Genomic DNA, 16130 nt, shown 5'->3' with positions numbered 1-16130 from the left:
ATCAGTCAAAATAGTATAGATACCAGAGTGCCAAGAAACATTCCAGACGGGAGAGTATCGATATTGAGATCAGTTCGAACAGATTTTTCTACAAATTTCAAGGGTTCAACAGTACCAACAACAACAACAACAACAACAACCATAGGCATGATTCAAGGCAAGAAAACACTTATTTTACATATATTGAGAGGTAGAATCCCTACCTCAAGTCTTGAGAACGAAAACCACGAAAGATACGAGCCCTAACTTTTCGAAAACCTTGATTTCAACCAGAATACACCACTCTGAGCTCCAATCAACGAAAAGCAAGCTCAAAGTCACATGTAGAATGAGAAATGAAGGTTAGTTTGTGAGCGTTTTGAGTTGTTTGGGTGGAAATTTGAGTGAGAGCGAGAGAGAGTGAGAGAGAGACGGAGGGTGGGAAAGAGAGGCGTGAGAGATAGAGAGGAGAAAAATGATTCTCTACTCTCTCACCCTCCTATATATACTAGCCCATAAACACCTCACACTTGCGCCATTCCACAATCAATTTTATCACTTTAGTCCCAAATCACATAAACACTATTATTTTACATTTCTTTCTCAATAATTATGCACTTGTAAAACATTAACATTGATATAATAAATACGGATCTCTACAGCTTTCTATTTGATTTTGTACAAAGAGGATTAGAAAAATGAGAGCAAGTAGCTTGACAAGGAGTCCTTTCTTTGTTCGAAAGCATCTTGTGAGCAATACTAAACGGAAATTATTGTTCTAAGTATATTATGAAAATATAGGCTTTGTTTGAAACTTGTAGAAAGATGTGAAAATGAACAGAAAATTTTAAAATTTTTCGTATACTTGTTTGGTTCTTAAAAAAGAGAAGGAAAATCTTCAAAAGAGTTTACATTAATACGGAGTAACTTTTAAGATTTTTAGGTTTTTTTTCGTATTAAAAAAAATTCGTATTTGTTAATTTTGCGCCAAACTTTTGTGGATTATTGATTCGTCTCGACGAAAGAAATTAGAAAAGTATTTTTTTTTACTTTTACCAAAATATTTTTGAGAAATAATCACTTTTCAGAAAGAAAAAAGTAAAAAACTTTGTTTTAAAGTGGATATTTTTCAAATTATCTGAGTAAAAGTATTTTTTTTTTACTTTTTCGATTCGTCTCATCGAGAGGAATGAATAATCCACTTTGGCGCAAAACTAACAAACGGAATTTTTTTTTGAATAAGAACAAAAAGTGCTAAAAGAAAAAGTGCTTAGCAGAACGGAAAGCTCAACTTTCCTCTCATCTTCCTTGAAACGGGATGGGTGCTATGCATCATCCGAGCCGTTCCTTCAATATTTCAATGGTTCAGAATTCATTTCGACAATGAACAGTTCGGATGCTACAAATGGAGATGAGATCTGGACTATTAGATTGCTGAATGAACCGCTTGATAATGCACATCCCCTAATTCCATTTTCCTCCTCGCTGTTTTCTCTTATTTTCTTCTTCCATCCCCAAGTTCCAGATAATTAAACTCAACCCAACCCAACCCAGCTCTAAACTACCAGTTCCATTCTGACAACCCCCTCTCTCTCTCTCTCTCCCTCGACGATGAGAACAACAAGACCCCGTTCACGCGTGCTCACACTACTCTACCTGTCTCTCTTGTTCTTGTCATCGTCGGCTTTTCAATCCGACGAGCTACTAGCCGAAGACGAGGAGTTCGGCCTGGGAGGCGGCCACCGATCTCCTGATCTCGACCTCGCCGCCTCAACCCGATCCGTTCCTCCTCCGCAGCCGACCCGCCCGGCCCGCAGGGGGTCGTCGGATTCCGATTCGGATTCGAAGATCCAGTTCCCGCTCGAGCACGCCTTCGGGGACTCGGAGTTCTCCCCCGCCGGAACCTTCACCGCCCGGCTCAAGACATGGTCTCATGGAGGACAGGTCTATTCTTATCCTTTCGTTCTTCTTTTTGTTCCTGACTAGGCGTGCAAATGAGCCAAGCTTTGTAGTAGTGTTTGAGTTCGGCTCGTTTACTAGACGAGCCTAAAACTCGCTGAGCCGAGCACGGTTCATTTACTAAACCAGTCTATACGAGCGTTAAGCTGAGCTCGTTTACTAGCGGAGCCTAATGTACGAGCCGAGACCGGTTCATTTACTAAATGAGCCTATGCAAACGGTTCATTTACTAAACCAGCCTATAGAAAGGAGATGAGACTATACAAACGAGCCTAAAACTCGACGAGCCGAGCAGGTTCATTTACTATACAAATGAGTTGATCCAGTACAAATGAGCCGAGCTTTAGGGGGTTAGTTCGGCTTGTTCACTACACAAGTCTAAAACTCGATCTTGAGCTCGGCTTGATTACTAAACAAGCCGAGCCTCGAGCTGCTTGCGAGTAGCTCGATTCGTTTGTAGCCCTATTGCTGTCGTGGAACGGATCCAATATTTGAACTTGGGGACACGAACGCTGATGGGGTATACAAACAAGCCGAGCTTTAGAGTGTTAAGCTCGGCTCGATTGGTACATGAGCTTAAAACTCGAGCTTGAGCTTGGCGATTACTAAACGAGTGGAGTCGAGCCTCGAGCTGTTTGCTAGCAGCTCGGCAGCCCTATTGTTGATATGGACGGACCCAAGATTTGAACTCGGGAGTGCGAACGTTGATGGGGTGACTCATAACCTAAGACATGTAATGCGTTTGCGTGAGAGCAAGTGTCGAACGGTCTTTTGGAAAGATCACAAACAATTAAAACTGTGGGGGAGAACAAAGCATAAGAGTGAGGATTGAGAGTGGGAGCCGATGGTCGTACCGGAGAAGGATATGACCTAGCTCATCACTGGTTATGGCGGACAATACATTTTCTACGAAATTTCAGAGTGACAAATCTACGTAGCTTCAAAAGATATGCAAAAAATTCTAGTGTCTTGTAGTAATAGGGTTCTGAAAAGTTTTGGAATGACGTCGCTCTCGCCAGTCTCTAGATTGCTTAGAAAACTGAGAGGGAGAAGGAAACGGAAATGTAAACATTTGGCCTGTTAGTTGTGTATTTTTAAAATTTTCAGAGTGATTATTGTTTGTATGGGATTTTTGGTAGCTGAGATAACCGAGGAAATAGGTAGCAAAGAAAATTCAGGATTTCCAGTAACATCATATAAGCAATGCCATGGTGATCACATTTTGTTTACCACTTCATATACAATGTAATGCTACAAGCCTACGGCACATGGTCAGTACAATGATACCGCTGTTAGTTATCATGGTGTTTATGTCACAACAAGGGGTGATTAAAACATGTGCTTTAAAATTTTGTATTGACTTTTCTTTGTTAGTACAGTTTGGTTGGTGATGGATGGGAGAGTGAGAAATTCATTTTTGGTGAAGTTTAACTAACAGTGGGCAGTTTTTTTTTTTTTGGGGTCATGTTTGGTGTTTTTTTTCTTGAGGGTTGAGCTGCAGTAAGACTAGCAGATGAGATAGTAGGATTTCTGGATTCTGAACCTTGTTTCTGATGCTATAATACCTCATTGAATCGTGAGGAAAACAGAATTTGTTAAAGCTTGGTGAAATGGATGTCTTAGTCGAATGTCTCATAACAGAGCGTGAATTTTTCATTTTAGCTATCTATTTTCTAGTGCCAGTGCCGGTGAAAGCCTCAAATGGGGCTTAGCCATCCTGACTTTTCATTCCAGGTCTAATCATCCATCTTTGTTTATTTTAGTTTCGTGGTTTTTGGTATACATCTAAACGGTTCACAACTCTTATAATGTTGAATTCTTGGAAATATTTTGGTCTTGAAATATGGCATTTCATACTCAGTTAGGTGACAAAGATGATTCATCAACATAAATTTCCTTACAAAGGAGTTGTAAACATCTTTAGCATTTTGTTTTGAAAGTTTCTGTGTTCCTTTGTTTTTTTTTACTTAATTATGTACTTGATTGTTTCCTCTCTATTGGTTTGGAAGTTTAACATAGTTACTTGTCGCAGACTCTCACGAAACTTCGGTTTTCAAGGGAGGCTTTTACTGAAACAGAGAAGGAAAATTTCAAGGTAAATCCATCATCTCCAAGTACCTGTCCTGTATTTTCTGTCTTTTATGTTATTTGGTGGGAGGGAGACAGAGAGCTGAAAATTTGATGGAAGTGGTTTATAGGGAGGAATTAGAAAGTAAATTAGGTTAAGGAAGGGGTATATTTTGTCGTACCTTTTCTTCCCTAATTACTTCCATTTCTGGTGCATGTGGGACCAAAGTTTATCACATTCCACTCTGTTCTAACTTCTAATCCTTTACCCCCTTCCAATATGAGAAAAATCAGGGGAAGGTCAGAAGGTGAGATATTCGAAATACTCTTTTCCAGTATTTGTGCCTTTCAAATCAGCAAGTATACACTGAATGTTCACGCGATGATATTGCAGATGCTATTAAAAGGTGATGACTTCTACAAGATAAGAGTGCCTTCAAATGTATTGAGCCCTCCTGGGAGGGATTATATCATTTCATCGGTGAAAGCAGTAAGTCTTCCACCGATCAAAGTTTTTATGCGAAGGATCTATCTAGTTCTTTGGATTGCATCAAGTAGTTTGCCCAAGTAATTTTAATTTTGAAATTGATTTGCATGTGCATGTTCGCACTCATATAAGTATTAGTGTATGCACAGGTTCTTAGGGTTCTGCTCGTGATAGTTGGTCTGGGCAAGTTTTTAAAATTGAGCTTGTCACCTGATGGCCACGTTGGATAGAAATAATTGGGTCCTAACTTAAGTTCTAACTGTAATGTTTTACTAAAGATAGACTAGAAGAGTGGTATTCTTTTTTAAATAACTCTTTCATTATTTTCTTGTGTTCTTGTTTTGTTGTGGACCACGAACTGAGACCATCGAAATTATGGTGTAGTTCATTTGAGATGGTCAAATGAGAGTCCTAAAGACTTTGAGCATGTTGGGGAGCTGCAACTCATGGAAAGTTGAATTTTAAATACAGGTTGTGGATGAAGTAATAGTGCTCGTAGTTAGTGTAGCACTTCAATGATTTAACCCAAATTTGATTTTAATTGTCAGTGTGGCAAATTAACAATTTGGCTTTAATGCAAAACAGCAAAAACAATGGGGAAATATTGTTTTTTTTTTCCCACTTACTGGTACATGATATATTTATATGATGACTTGAATTAGGGTGGAATTTGAAAAAATTGATGGATTATTCCTTCTAGCCCTATAGCTTAAAAAATAGAAAGGGGCAGCTGAGGTCCAGAGATGGTAAAAGAATACAATTTCCATGCACGATACAAATTTTGTATAAGTTATTTTATTTTATTTTATTTTAGACAAGTTGAGTGTTCAAATTCTTTAATGCTTCATTGAATCAATGGTAGAATTACGACATGCTTCTCCCATGGTTTTATGTAAATTGATAGGTAGCAAATTATCGGAAAATTTGATTTGTTTATCAACTACCTTCTAGGCATTTGTGAACCTACAAAGGTGGTCAATGATATATGATTGTGGTATCTCCCTAGATAGTTTCACGCAATGAGAACAACTATACCAGAACCCTTCAAAGAGTTGCGGGTACATGTACTTTCACCAAAAATTTCGAGAACAGAATCTAAACAAAAGTGAAATACTTTTTTAACAAAAAAACAAGCAAACGAAGAAAAAACATTTTCTAAGTAGGAATGAAACACTCTTTACCTTTAAAACATCTACTTTTCCTCTCCCTCAAAATGCTCCCCAAAATGTAATGGGACAACACATCACAAGCTTTTATATTGCCTCTCCTCTGGCAACCCCTATGCGAACAATTGAAGATAAGCCTTAACAGAACAAGGGATTGCCCAAGCTTACCCACAAACAGAAAGCATCAAGTCCCAAATGTCGGAGGCCCCCCCGACAGTGCAATAATACTTGTCAAATCCCTGCACCCTTGCACATGCATCACCAGTCTGCCAAGAACTTAACCTGCTTCCTCAAATCGTCAATTACCACGAGAACCATGGCCTAGTGGTCACTGCTTAGTTACTGCAATGGGTACAGTTGTTTTTGTGGTTCAACACTACCTCTCCATGTGATAATCTTATTGGTTTATACTAAGCGATTCTGTTCCAACCCTATCGAAAGGCTGACTTGGTATACGGTGGATGTGGTGGGCATTACTTGCTTTTGGGTGATATAAGAGGGGCACCTGGAATAATATCAATTAGAGCAAGGAGAAATGAGAAAAAAAGTTAAAGCTTCATTTGGGCCAAAGCTACCCCAGTGCAGTTTTGGGCTAAATGCGATTTCAAGGTTAGTTACATTCCTAATGAGTTTGTGCCTTCGTGATATAAACAAACAAGCACAGGAATGCTTCTAGGGTTGGTTTTGCTAGTGATCCACTTGTTAACTTTGGTTTTGAATTGGCTCTAGTGTACTCTCTCTCTGATTTGTACGAGGTTGCACGTGAGGGGGGGATGTTAAGGAAATGTAGTCCCACATTGCTTAGGAGTGGAATTAGTGATCACTTAATAATATTTGGGACCTCTCCACAAGGAATTGCGCCCATTGGTCTTTCAAGGGCTTTCTTTTGATTGCTTAACTAGTATTGTGCATGTTGTCATTGTTTTGCTTTATTGAATCTGTTAGCTGGGTTCTGGAATACCCAAAAATAAATGAGTTAACAAAGATTTCCTTAACAGTATTAACAAAAAGACATCTAGTTAATTCTCTTCAATTCATTCTTTTTATGTTCAGCAATTTAGTATGTTCACTGCTATCGCTCATTTCATAGAGGTTGTGACCCATCTCACAATTGCTTACCTGTGACCAAGTCATATGAAATTTTGTTCTGAATTCAATAGCTAGTTCTCAGGTTTTACGAAATTCAATTCATTTTAGTGCTTAAGCCAAAATACTTAAGAAATTTCAGCTGCCATGATTACCACACGTTTTTGTTTTGCGCATGTTTATACTTTTAATAGTCAACTGTTGTTTTTCTTGACCTGCAGAGATGCCTTCCGCAGGATCGTTTGGATGAGCATTTTGTTATACATATGGTAATTTTCAGATTTGAACAGCTCTCTTATGTGCATCATGAATAATGTCTTGCCTGCTGATGGGTACATGACTTCACACTTCGTAGTTTTAGTTCATTGCTCTTTCAAATGTTTCACTTTCACTTAAAAATAGATCAACCACTTCTTGGATGGTGGTGGGTGGGTAAGCTACGATCTATTGGTGAACATGTGGTCAGCATTGCCCCATGCATAAGATCTACAAGTCAGAGACAGCTCTAAGAATTAGTCACTTATTGTCTTTTGAGTCTACTTGACCACGTGAGTCGTGTCTATTTTCGCCTAAGAATCGCTTGTGTTCAATTGACTGTAACCCTTTTCGTTAGTGCTTATAAGTAACTTGTAGAGCTTATGTGCTCAAAAATAGTTGTGTGGCATTTGGAATGAGTGCTTATACAAGCAATATAGTTTATCTAGCTTTGGCCTATCTTGATCTAGCTTTGTAAAATTTGCAAAATAGAAGCAAATATCCTCCACCCATCCCCATTGAACGAAATGAACATCTGATCCCTCAGTCCCCCCATTGCCACAACTACCCAAATTGCTTGCCATTACTCTTCTGCCCTACACCAAAGATATGAAAAGTTGATCCCGCTTTGGTTGATATTATTTTCTTAGGTTTTCAGTTTTCTCCTATGTTACTAGGGAACGCTTATAACATAGCTAACTTCGTTTAGGTAACCACGTTACGAAACTTTATACACATTTAATACAAAAGAGTGAATTCATCTATAATCTACCCAAGGCAATACCCAAAAATTTGCCAAGCAACTAAATATAAGAAATTAAAAATATAAAGACATTGGAGTTTTGGCAAGAGAAAGTGCAAGAAAATTGGCTGTTATTCTCCTAGAAATGTGTTTTGTGTGAAAATTCTGAGGATTAATAGTTTCTTTTATGGGATGTTTATTGCTTGAAAGAAGTTCTAATTGCGGTTTCTATAGTTATCTACACCGTTGTACCACAATTAAGGGCATGTGTACCACATTCCCATATGATCTGCATTCCAGTTGGCATTGGTTTACTCTTGGGATGACTCAAAATATTAAGGCTTCTATCCTTTCTACAGAGCTGGAATTTTTGTTGCTTTTCGTGATAAGTTCATGAAGTTTCATAAAGAAGGGCATTAAGGGAATTCCATGCATACAGATACAAGTCCACAGAGAGAAAAGGTCCTATATACTTCCGCGAATCCATAAGGTCTACAAAGTCCAACAATTGGTCCTAAGAGGAATCAAATTCTTGGTACTTTCGGTTGACCTTTCCGTGGGGGTCTGAAGTTTGATCTGTCTTATGGAAACAAGTAACAGAAACTAAACCAAACAGGGCGTTAATGTTCACCGCAGTTAGGGGTCAACTGAAACTGCAGGGAGATACGCTCTTTTTTCCACAGAAGCTGAAGAATAGCTGGGTGATCACTTTGAATTTCTTTTGAGGCACATAATCACGTTATAAATGCAACTTTCAAGAACCAGTACCAAATGCACAAATATGGAGCTTTCTTTTTTATTTCAAATATCGTCCACAACTGGGACATGGCTTAAATGCATCGATACGCAAGACGAAAAAGGCTTACATAAAAAGGCTTAAATGCTTAGAAAATATCTTAACTAGGCATTGTTCCCAAAATGAACCTGGAATGTTGGGGCTATAATCAGATAACATGGTCGATAATTTGACTCATTGAAGCATACCTTGTATCATTTTTCTCAATCTTGGCATTGCATATCCATTTCAGGTTGCTTTTAGTTTTTGCTTGTGCATCATAGTGTAGCTTGGTGTAGAACTCTTTAGTGCTTTCTGTATTTGGATGTCCAGCTCTTTGTTATCTTTTTAATCCAATGAGTTACCTTCAAGTGCTTATCTGCTTCTGCATGTCTTTTGAGGCTTATAGGTTAGGGTTAAGACTTAGTATCATGAGTGAGAGTCACGCACCATGGTTAAATTTGTAATTGACATCTCATTAATAGTTACTCAAAATTTGATTTTTCTGTTGATATATCGCCGTTGGTTAGAATCGAGGTATGCATTGACCCTAGGTTTCAGTTGATGTCTTAGTATCTCGTACTGTTGAGAGATGTAGTATCTTTTCCTAAGCACCAAGATAAAGTTTGGATGACCTTTAGAATGAGAAGTTTAAGGTTAGAGAAGAAGGACAAACAAGAAAGTGAAAAAGGAAGTCTCCACAATTGCAATACAATTCGAACATGTTTCTTCTAAGGATACATGGGTAACATGACTCATCCTCAGGCAATATATTTTGACAAACTTTATTTGCAATTTACAACCCAAGCCAACACAGCACGTTGAACGCAGACATATATATGTATATATGTAGATATACTTATATTTGCGTATTTAGAAGAACTTACTTGGTGGCAGGTAAGCTCTTTTGTACAAAGTTTCACGTAGGCCTTGCGTTTAACTACTAGTTGATATTGTTCTTCTTTGGATGCTTAGGATTTGGTATTATAGTAGGTGAATTGGCATGGAGATTGATATTGTGCACCTATGAGGCTATTGTGGATAGAGGTCTATGTTGAGATCTTGTTGGCTTCCCTTGTTTCAATGGTGTTTGATGAAGGCAAATTGTTGACAGATTTTAGGCTATGTTCGGTTTTCTTCTTAAAAAAAAAAACTATTTGTTTGAATATCTTGACTACTTTGTGATTCGCGTTTCTTTTGTCTGTAGTAATTTTTTAAGTTTTTCCCTTTTTTAAAACTTGCTGGGTATATTTTTTTATTCCTTATACAAACTTGTCGTTTTGTTGTCTAGACTAGATGGACCCAAAAAGTAAAAAAGTTCCGTAGAAGTTTTGGAAAAGTTGACTTAAGCCAAAAAATACGAAACCCTATATATCCTTCTGTGTTCGGTTGTCTTTTATGAAAGGAATTTTTAATTTAGTCAACTTTTTTTTTAAAAAAATTCTAGATGTTTTTACAGTTTGGGTACATCTAATCTTGACAATTAAAAAGTATAAAAATGACAACGTTATAAAATATCTAATAAAAATGCAAAAAAATAGCCAACTTTGACTTGGCTTTTTGACTTTTTTTTGAATATTTGTTTTTTTTCCGTGAATTTATGTAGAAAATTTCCAAAGCTGATAGAGCTGCACTAGACTCTAGACATATCAAAATATTAAAGGTACGATTTCCAAAATTCTTAAAAAAAGTCCCTAAAGATATTAAAAGTAAGAAGCACGAATCATAAAGCATTCAAACATGCTCAAAAATGAGTTTTTTAAGAAGACAACTGAACAGTCGAACACAACCTGCTATTAATCAAAAGTTTGTTGGCTATTTGTGCTAGTGTTGCAGAAGCGGAACTCTATCCTCTATTTCCAAGTCATATAGTTATGATCTACTTCTGAATGACATAGTTGATAGTTGTTGTGCTAAAGTGCTAACCATGTCATATCTGCTTGGTGTACAATTCAGAAAGTATATATTTAGGTGCGAGACTTGTTACTTATGTAGACTCTGTAGTTCTATGTATGCTTAACTTCAAACAAAGAATGAAGCAACACAACAATGGTTATGCTAATGGTTCGGGAGCTGGTCTTAGGTAGTCGATGGGCCATTTTTGTTCTCCCTATAATTGTAATACTGTTTTGGCTCAAATATTGGTCGGTACCGGCCGGCGACCGGCTGATAGCGGTTGGTACCGGACTGATGTACGGTATCAGTAGAAAAACCAATCTCTAGCTGGTATGGTATTCAGAACCTTGATTTATATAGCTTAAATACTTATTGATGTAAACGTATAGTTCGTGTTCCCATCAATTAAACAAGACAAAGAGGCCTAATTTAGGAAGATGCTATCATCGTGTATTGCGCAAAGAAATTGCCTGATGACTGGTCCGTTGTTGATTAGAACTTTGCAATTGAAATGCGTCTTTGCATTTCTAATTTTCTACAGCTTAATTTCTTTTTTATGGGAACATATAGTTTATTATTAGTATTTATAATTAAATGATTATTATTCAATTTCTTATACGTTGACGTAGACAAACTGTGACATAAGTTGATTTTTTCGCTAATGTTTTCATTGTATTGTTACAGGAAGGTGTTAATATCTTAGCTGTTAATTACGGTTCTCCTGGAGCATGTCCATATCCTAGGCAATTGAAACTTGTAAGTTTGTGTCAACACACTCTCTCTCTCTCTCTCTCTCTCTCTCTCTCTCTCTCTCCATCGATTCATGGGACCTCATTTTTAAGGCCTTTGTCATGAAAACACGTAGATGATAGTTAACCGTTAAAGCATCCAACATTCCAACTCTAAGCAATTGGCAATGAGTGGTGAGGCTGCCCAAACTCATATACCAAATGTGGAGGTTATAATTAACCAATGTGGGACAAAATATTACACTCGCACCCAAGTGTGACCATTGACCCACACGCGGAGAGGTAAACAAAGGATCCATGATATAGGGATCACAATTAAATAAGGTGCACTCAAGGGCAACCAATAGGGCAATCAATCACCGATAAAAAAAATTTAGGGCAATCACTCAAGGGAATTTTAACCAAAAGTATTTGAAAGCTAGCTCTGATAACATGTTAAAGCATCCACCTCAAAACCAATTGGCAACAAGTGGTGGCCCGTTCATATGTCTCCTTTGGAGGTTATAGGTAACCAATGTGGTACAATCTCTTCCAGTAATTTTACTTCTATTGATCTCTTTTTAAGATGACGCAATATAGAGAAAAAGACAGGTTTAGACGAACCCCTGTGTCTGGAATCCTTGGCTTCTTTGGGATCGTAGTTAGACAATTTGATACGATTCAGTGGGTCATCGATACGGGTAGGTTGCATGAATCGGAAATGGCTGCGAATCGCAAGTGAATAGGTGAATCGTTAGATTCACTTTCAATTCGCTGAATTGAGTTTTGAGTCCTTCTTGGCCTTTTTATTGTTGGAAAAGGGTTCAGACTATGTTTTTGAGATTTTTACTATTGTTGTATGCCATTATTTGTCTATGGTTCTCATCATTTAACCTTAAAAAGTATATTTCTCTCGTTAAGGATTATAGGTAATAAGAAAGGGAAATTTTTTGCTGGGGTTAATGGAAAACGACATGGAAATTGGAATACAACCACCCTAAAAGACCTAAGGGTTTCCTTTGTACTTTTAACTCTCTCACAAAAAGGATCATAAGTAGGATTCACAAATCCTCAACTCTTTCTTGAATTAGTTTTTGCCATTCTGCTCTATCAAGGCTATATGCTTAGATTGATTCATTGAATGTGCATCATTTTTTCTACAGGACCTTATGTCAACTTAGCTCTTTCCCTCCCTGCATTTCCATTAGTGTGAACTTCCATATCTTCCTTAGTGTTGCATTTACCAGTTTTCGCAATATGACCATATTGTATTAGTAGGTTTCCTCAATTTATACATGTCTATTTAAGTGTTGTTATTCTTACCAATTCAGAAATATTTTTATTCCTAATTCTATCCTTCTTAGTCTTAGCAAAATATACAATTTAGAATCCTCATATTTGGTTTATTATTGTGTTGTTTATTAGTTGCCCAATTTTACCTTTGGTTCAGTTTTGATTGTTGGCCTTGTGGGTGTTATTGTATAATTTTTCTTCCAATTTTATTGGTATGTGTCACGACCCAACACAGAGGGGACCGGCCAGTGATAAGAAATCACCCGATGTCTTTTAAAACTATGAGGGCGTCAAAGCTCATCGAACTTCACAGTTAAGTGTGCTCACCTTGCAGCAATGTTGGGATGGGTGACCTACTAGGAACTGGGAAGTCCATGGAGCATGGGTGGTGGACAATGGTGTACCATGTAGGAGCGGGTCATTACAGTATGCATGTGCATTGACCACTCCACTTGAGTCAATTAGTTGTAGTTGTTAATGTCATCCAGTGAAGATTTGGCCACTGACGAAATGGATTTTTTAGTTGTATCACTGGAACCTTGTAGTTGTTTTTGTATCCAGTGAAGATTTGGCCAGTGACGAGATGGATTTTTTAGTTGCGTCACTGGAACCATTGATCTGTGATTTGTTTCGTGTATTTCATTCAGCCTGCAAAGTGGTCCTTCAACTCATACACAGTCTTGAAGAACAGCGAGCAGGCACCAAGGTAAACAGATCATTTATGCCTTCTGTCCTTCATAAATTTTTGTTTCTAGACAAATTCAATGCAAGGTTTGAGTGCACTTAAAGGTGAAGGTAGATAAAATAAGGTGTTAATTCTGAGAGATGTATATACCACGGACGTAGTAGAAGTACTAGTCTCATGGTTTGGGGTCACCTGACTACATCTCTGCTCTCGATCTGATCTAAAATGTCTTTCCCTTTGCATCCATAACCTCTGTTGGAGGTACATTGATCAGTATAAATTAGCTGATTGAATTGTGATAGTAAAGCTATATTTTGTCAGAATTCATGTAGAAGTAGTCATTTATGGAAGGATTACCAATAAAACTAATATCGCAACTTTCATTGAAACTTCTAGAACCGGGGAGGATCATTCTCAGAAACAGAGGCTAAACCTAAGTAACTTCCAAATATAGACCAACCAAGATGAAGAGGAACTAACAAATGCAAAAGACTTCACCTGACTAATGAATCAATGAAATTCAAGGGTTTATCCAACAATGGGGTTAACCATCGCAAAAAATGCTTACTGTACTAACTTTTGAACAATTGGTTCGTCAGTTTAAAAACTGGTTGCTCTTGGCCTTGAAAATTTCTTCCATTGCGTTTATGCCGAATAAGCCACATAAAACCCATATCACTGATGGTTATAGTTATTCAGTGATGTGACATCCAGTGATTTCAAAACCTAAGTTTCTGCTGTTCTTGAAACAGAACTCCAGCATTTGCAGAAGAGATCCCTGGTGGTGAGAATGGAGAGGGTGAAGATGTATTGCCACCGGAAAGGTCCTTTTGGGCTAAATATGTAAGTATTTTAAAGAATCATTTCCAGTTGTTGATATTTGTCACTTGTCAGATTCTGAGCTACAGTGTTGTTTCCATTTGTTAATGAGGTTGGTTTTTGGCTGTTCAAAAGATAAGGTTGGTTTTTGCTTTGCCTCTGTTTCAGTGGATGTATTTGATCCCTCTGGGACTAGTTGTCATGAATGCTGTAACCCAAGCCATGAACATGCCTGAGGAACAGGCTCCTGGCCAACCGGGCGCTCAACCTCAGCAAACTACTGCAGCAGCACTCCCACGCGGACAAAGTGCCACTGTGAGAAGAAGATGATAAGTTCCTTGGCTTCTTTTTTTTTTTACTTCTTGCCCTCCACTTTTTGCTCTTAAAGTTGTTAGAATACACATCTCTGGTGGGTTTGGTTTGCACAAATTGGAATCTATCGCTTCTCTCAATGTGTATGGGAATAATAATCATATTGTAGTCTCTGCTTTTAGGAATGTTTTGCTTATTCTTCCGTACCAACTCATGCTCTCATTTTGGGGACTGCAAGTTGTGGTTCATGTAAGGATCCAAGAAGAGGATCGGTGCAACTACATATGCTCTCTCTCTCTCTCTCTCTCTCTCTCTCTCTCTCTCTCTCTCTCTGTGTACAGTGAACATTTGGAATCTTTTGTGTGTTTGAACTTCTGTTGGAGTTGATCAGCACCCAAAAAAAGAAGTGGCCCGGAACAGACCATGACACTAGATCCGTGAAAGTGTTCATGACAAAATCTGGACGGTCCAAATTCATTTAAAAGTGAATTTGGATGGTCCATATTTTGTCATGGACACTTTCTTCATGGATCCTATCATTTCCGAAAAAGAATACTTATTTAGGAAGTAGAGTTTTCCTTTGTAATCTACGTGATTTCAGAGTTGATTCCTTTTTTCTTTTTCTTTTTCTTTTTTATTTCTGCGGCAAATCTTCGATTGTGCTGCTATCACACCTAGTTTCTCTGTATAAGAATTTTTTTTGAGCTCAAAGGAAAAAAGAAAGAAACAAATTGGCTGTACACCCATAACCCGTGGGACAGTTGGATATTATACTTAAGGCTCTGTTTTCATTACAAAAAAATACTAAAAAACCTAACGCATTTTAATATCTCGGTTCTACTAACAAAAAAGTTTCGGCATTTTAATTATCATCTCGTTTTTATTAACAAAAAGGTTGTCAACAATTTTTTTTTTTTTTGTTACAGTAACTTTATCACAAATCCATTAATAATTTATTCATTATCTAAAACAATTTGACATTTCTTAACAACTTATTTTCCACTGAAAACACTTGTCAACTTTTTAACCACAAATAAAAATTTACAAATTTTTCACTATTGAAAACACCCCTAAGAGATTTGAGCAAAAAATTTTGTTTACTGTTTTCCTTTTCCTTTGAGTGGGTGTTGCCGTTTTGGGTTTGGAAATTTTCGTGCCAGGGATTTTTTCTAAAGCACTAATATTTTGTCATTCATTAATCATAATTTATTGTATACTAGGAGATTTAGGGAGGGGCAATAATCTAAAAAGTGTGGAATTGCATAATATATATATATATATATATAGGTTTTTATATGCTTGGGATGGGGAGATCTATAGATTTTGGAGAGTGATTTTCGCACTCCCATTTTTACTAACTACACTTCTTTTTTTGTTTTTAGTTTGTGAAATTATCAACATGTCCTTAAATTTTGTACAAAAATCATTTCATTTGGATAACAAAAAAAAAAAGCCCAAAAAAGATTGGGTGTTTTGGTAACTTCACACCCTAAAAAGAAAAAAAAAAGTGTGGTTAGTAAAAAGAGAAGTGCAAAAAACACTTCCTGGGATATTCTTCTCTCAATGGGTGAAAGGAGTCCGTTTTGGTCCAATTTTTGGTGTTTTTACAAACCGAACACGTTCATTCGATTTGAGAAATTTGGAACCCAAACCGAACCAATTTAAATTTGGATTGGATTTGGGTGTGTTCTACTAACTAAAATAAATACTTATTTTTTAAATTAAAGGTGATATATTATGAGTGACTTGTCTAGTAAAGTGAAAAATAGGTATTTTTAAAAAATAAGAACCTTAACAGAATGTGGCCTCAGTTCGGTTGTCAAAGGCTTGATTGATTGCTACCTGTTGTAAAATGGGAAGCGGGAGCTCTGCTGTGCCTCA

At 37.3% G+C, this 16130-nt stretch overlaps 1 protein-coding gene across 1 annotated transcript; it reads left to right on the top strand.

Annotated features, from left to right (window-relative positions):
• Window positions 1–1493: 1493 nt before the first annotated feature.
• LOC131327238 (uncharacterized) lies at window positions 1494–14532 on the top strand. Its single transcript, XM_058360294.1, has 8 exons — window positions 1494–1923; window positions 3971–4033; window positions 4400–4495; window positions 6966–7013; window positions 11097–11168; window positions 13081–13139; window positions 13871–13961; window positions 14106–14532. The coding sequence occupies exons 1-8, from the start codon at window positions 1591–1593 to the stop codon at window positions 14265–14267; spliced, it is 924 nt and encodes a 307-aa protein (XP_058216277.1). The 5' UTR covers window positions 1494–1590; the 3' UTR covers window positions 14268–14532.
• The last annotated feature ends 1598 nt before the right edge of the window (window positions 14533–16130 follow it).

This window comes from Rhododendron vialii, chromosome 5a (genome assembly GCF_030253575.1).
Source record: "Rhododendron vialii isolate Sample 1 chromosome 5a, ASM3025357v1".
In the NCBI taxonomy this organism is placed as follows: Eukaryota; Viridiplantae; Streptophyta; class Magnoliopsida; order Ericales; family Ericaceae; genus Rhododendron; species Rhododendron vialii.
This window is presented reverse-complemented; position numbering and strand designations above follow the sequence as displayed.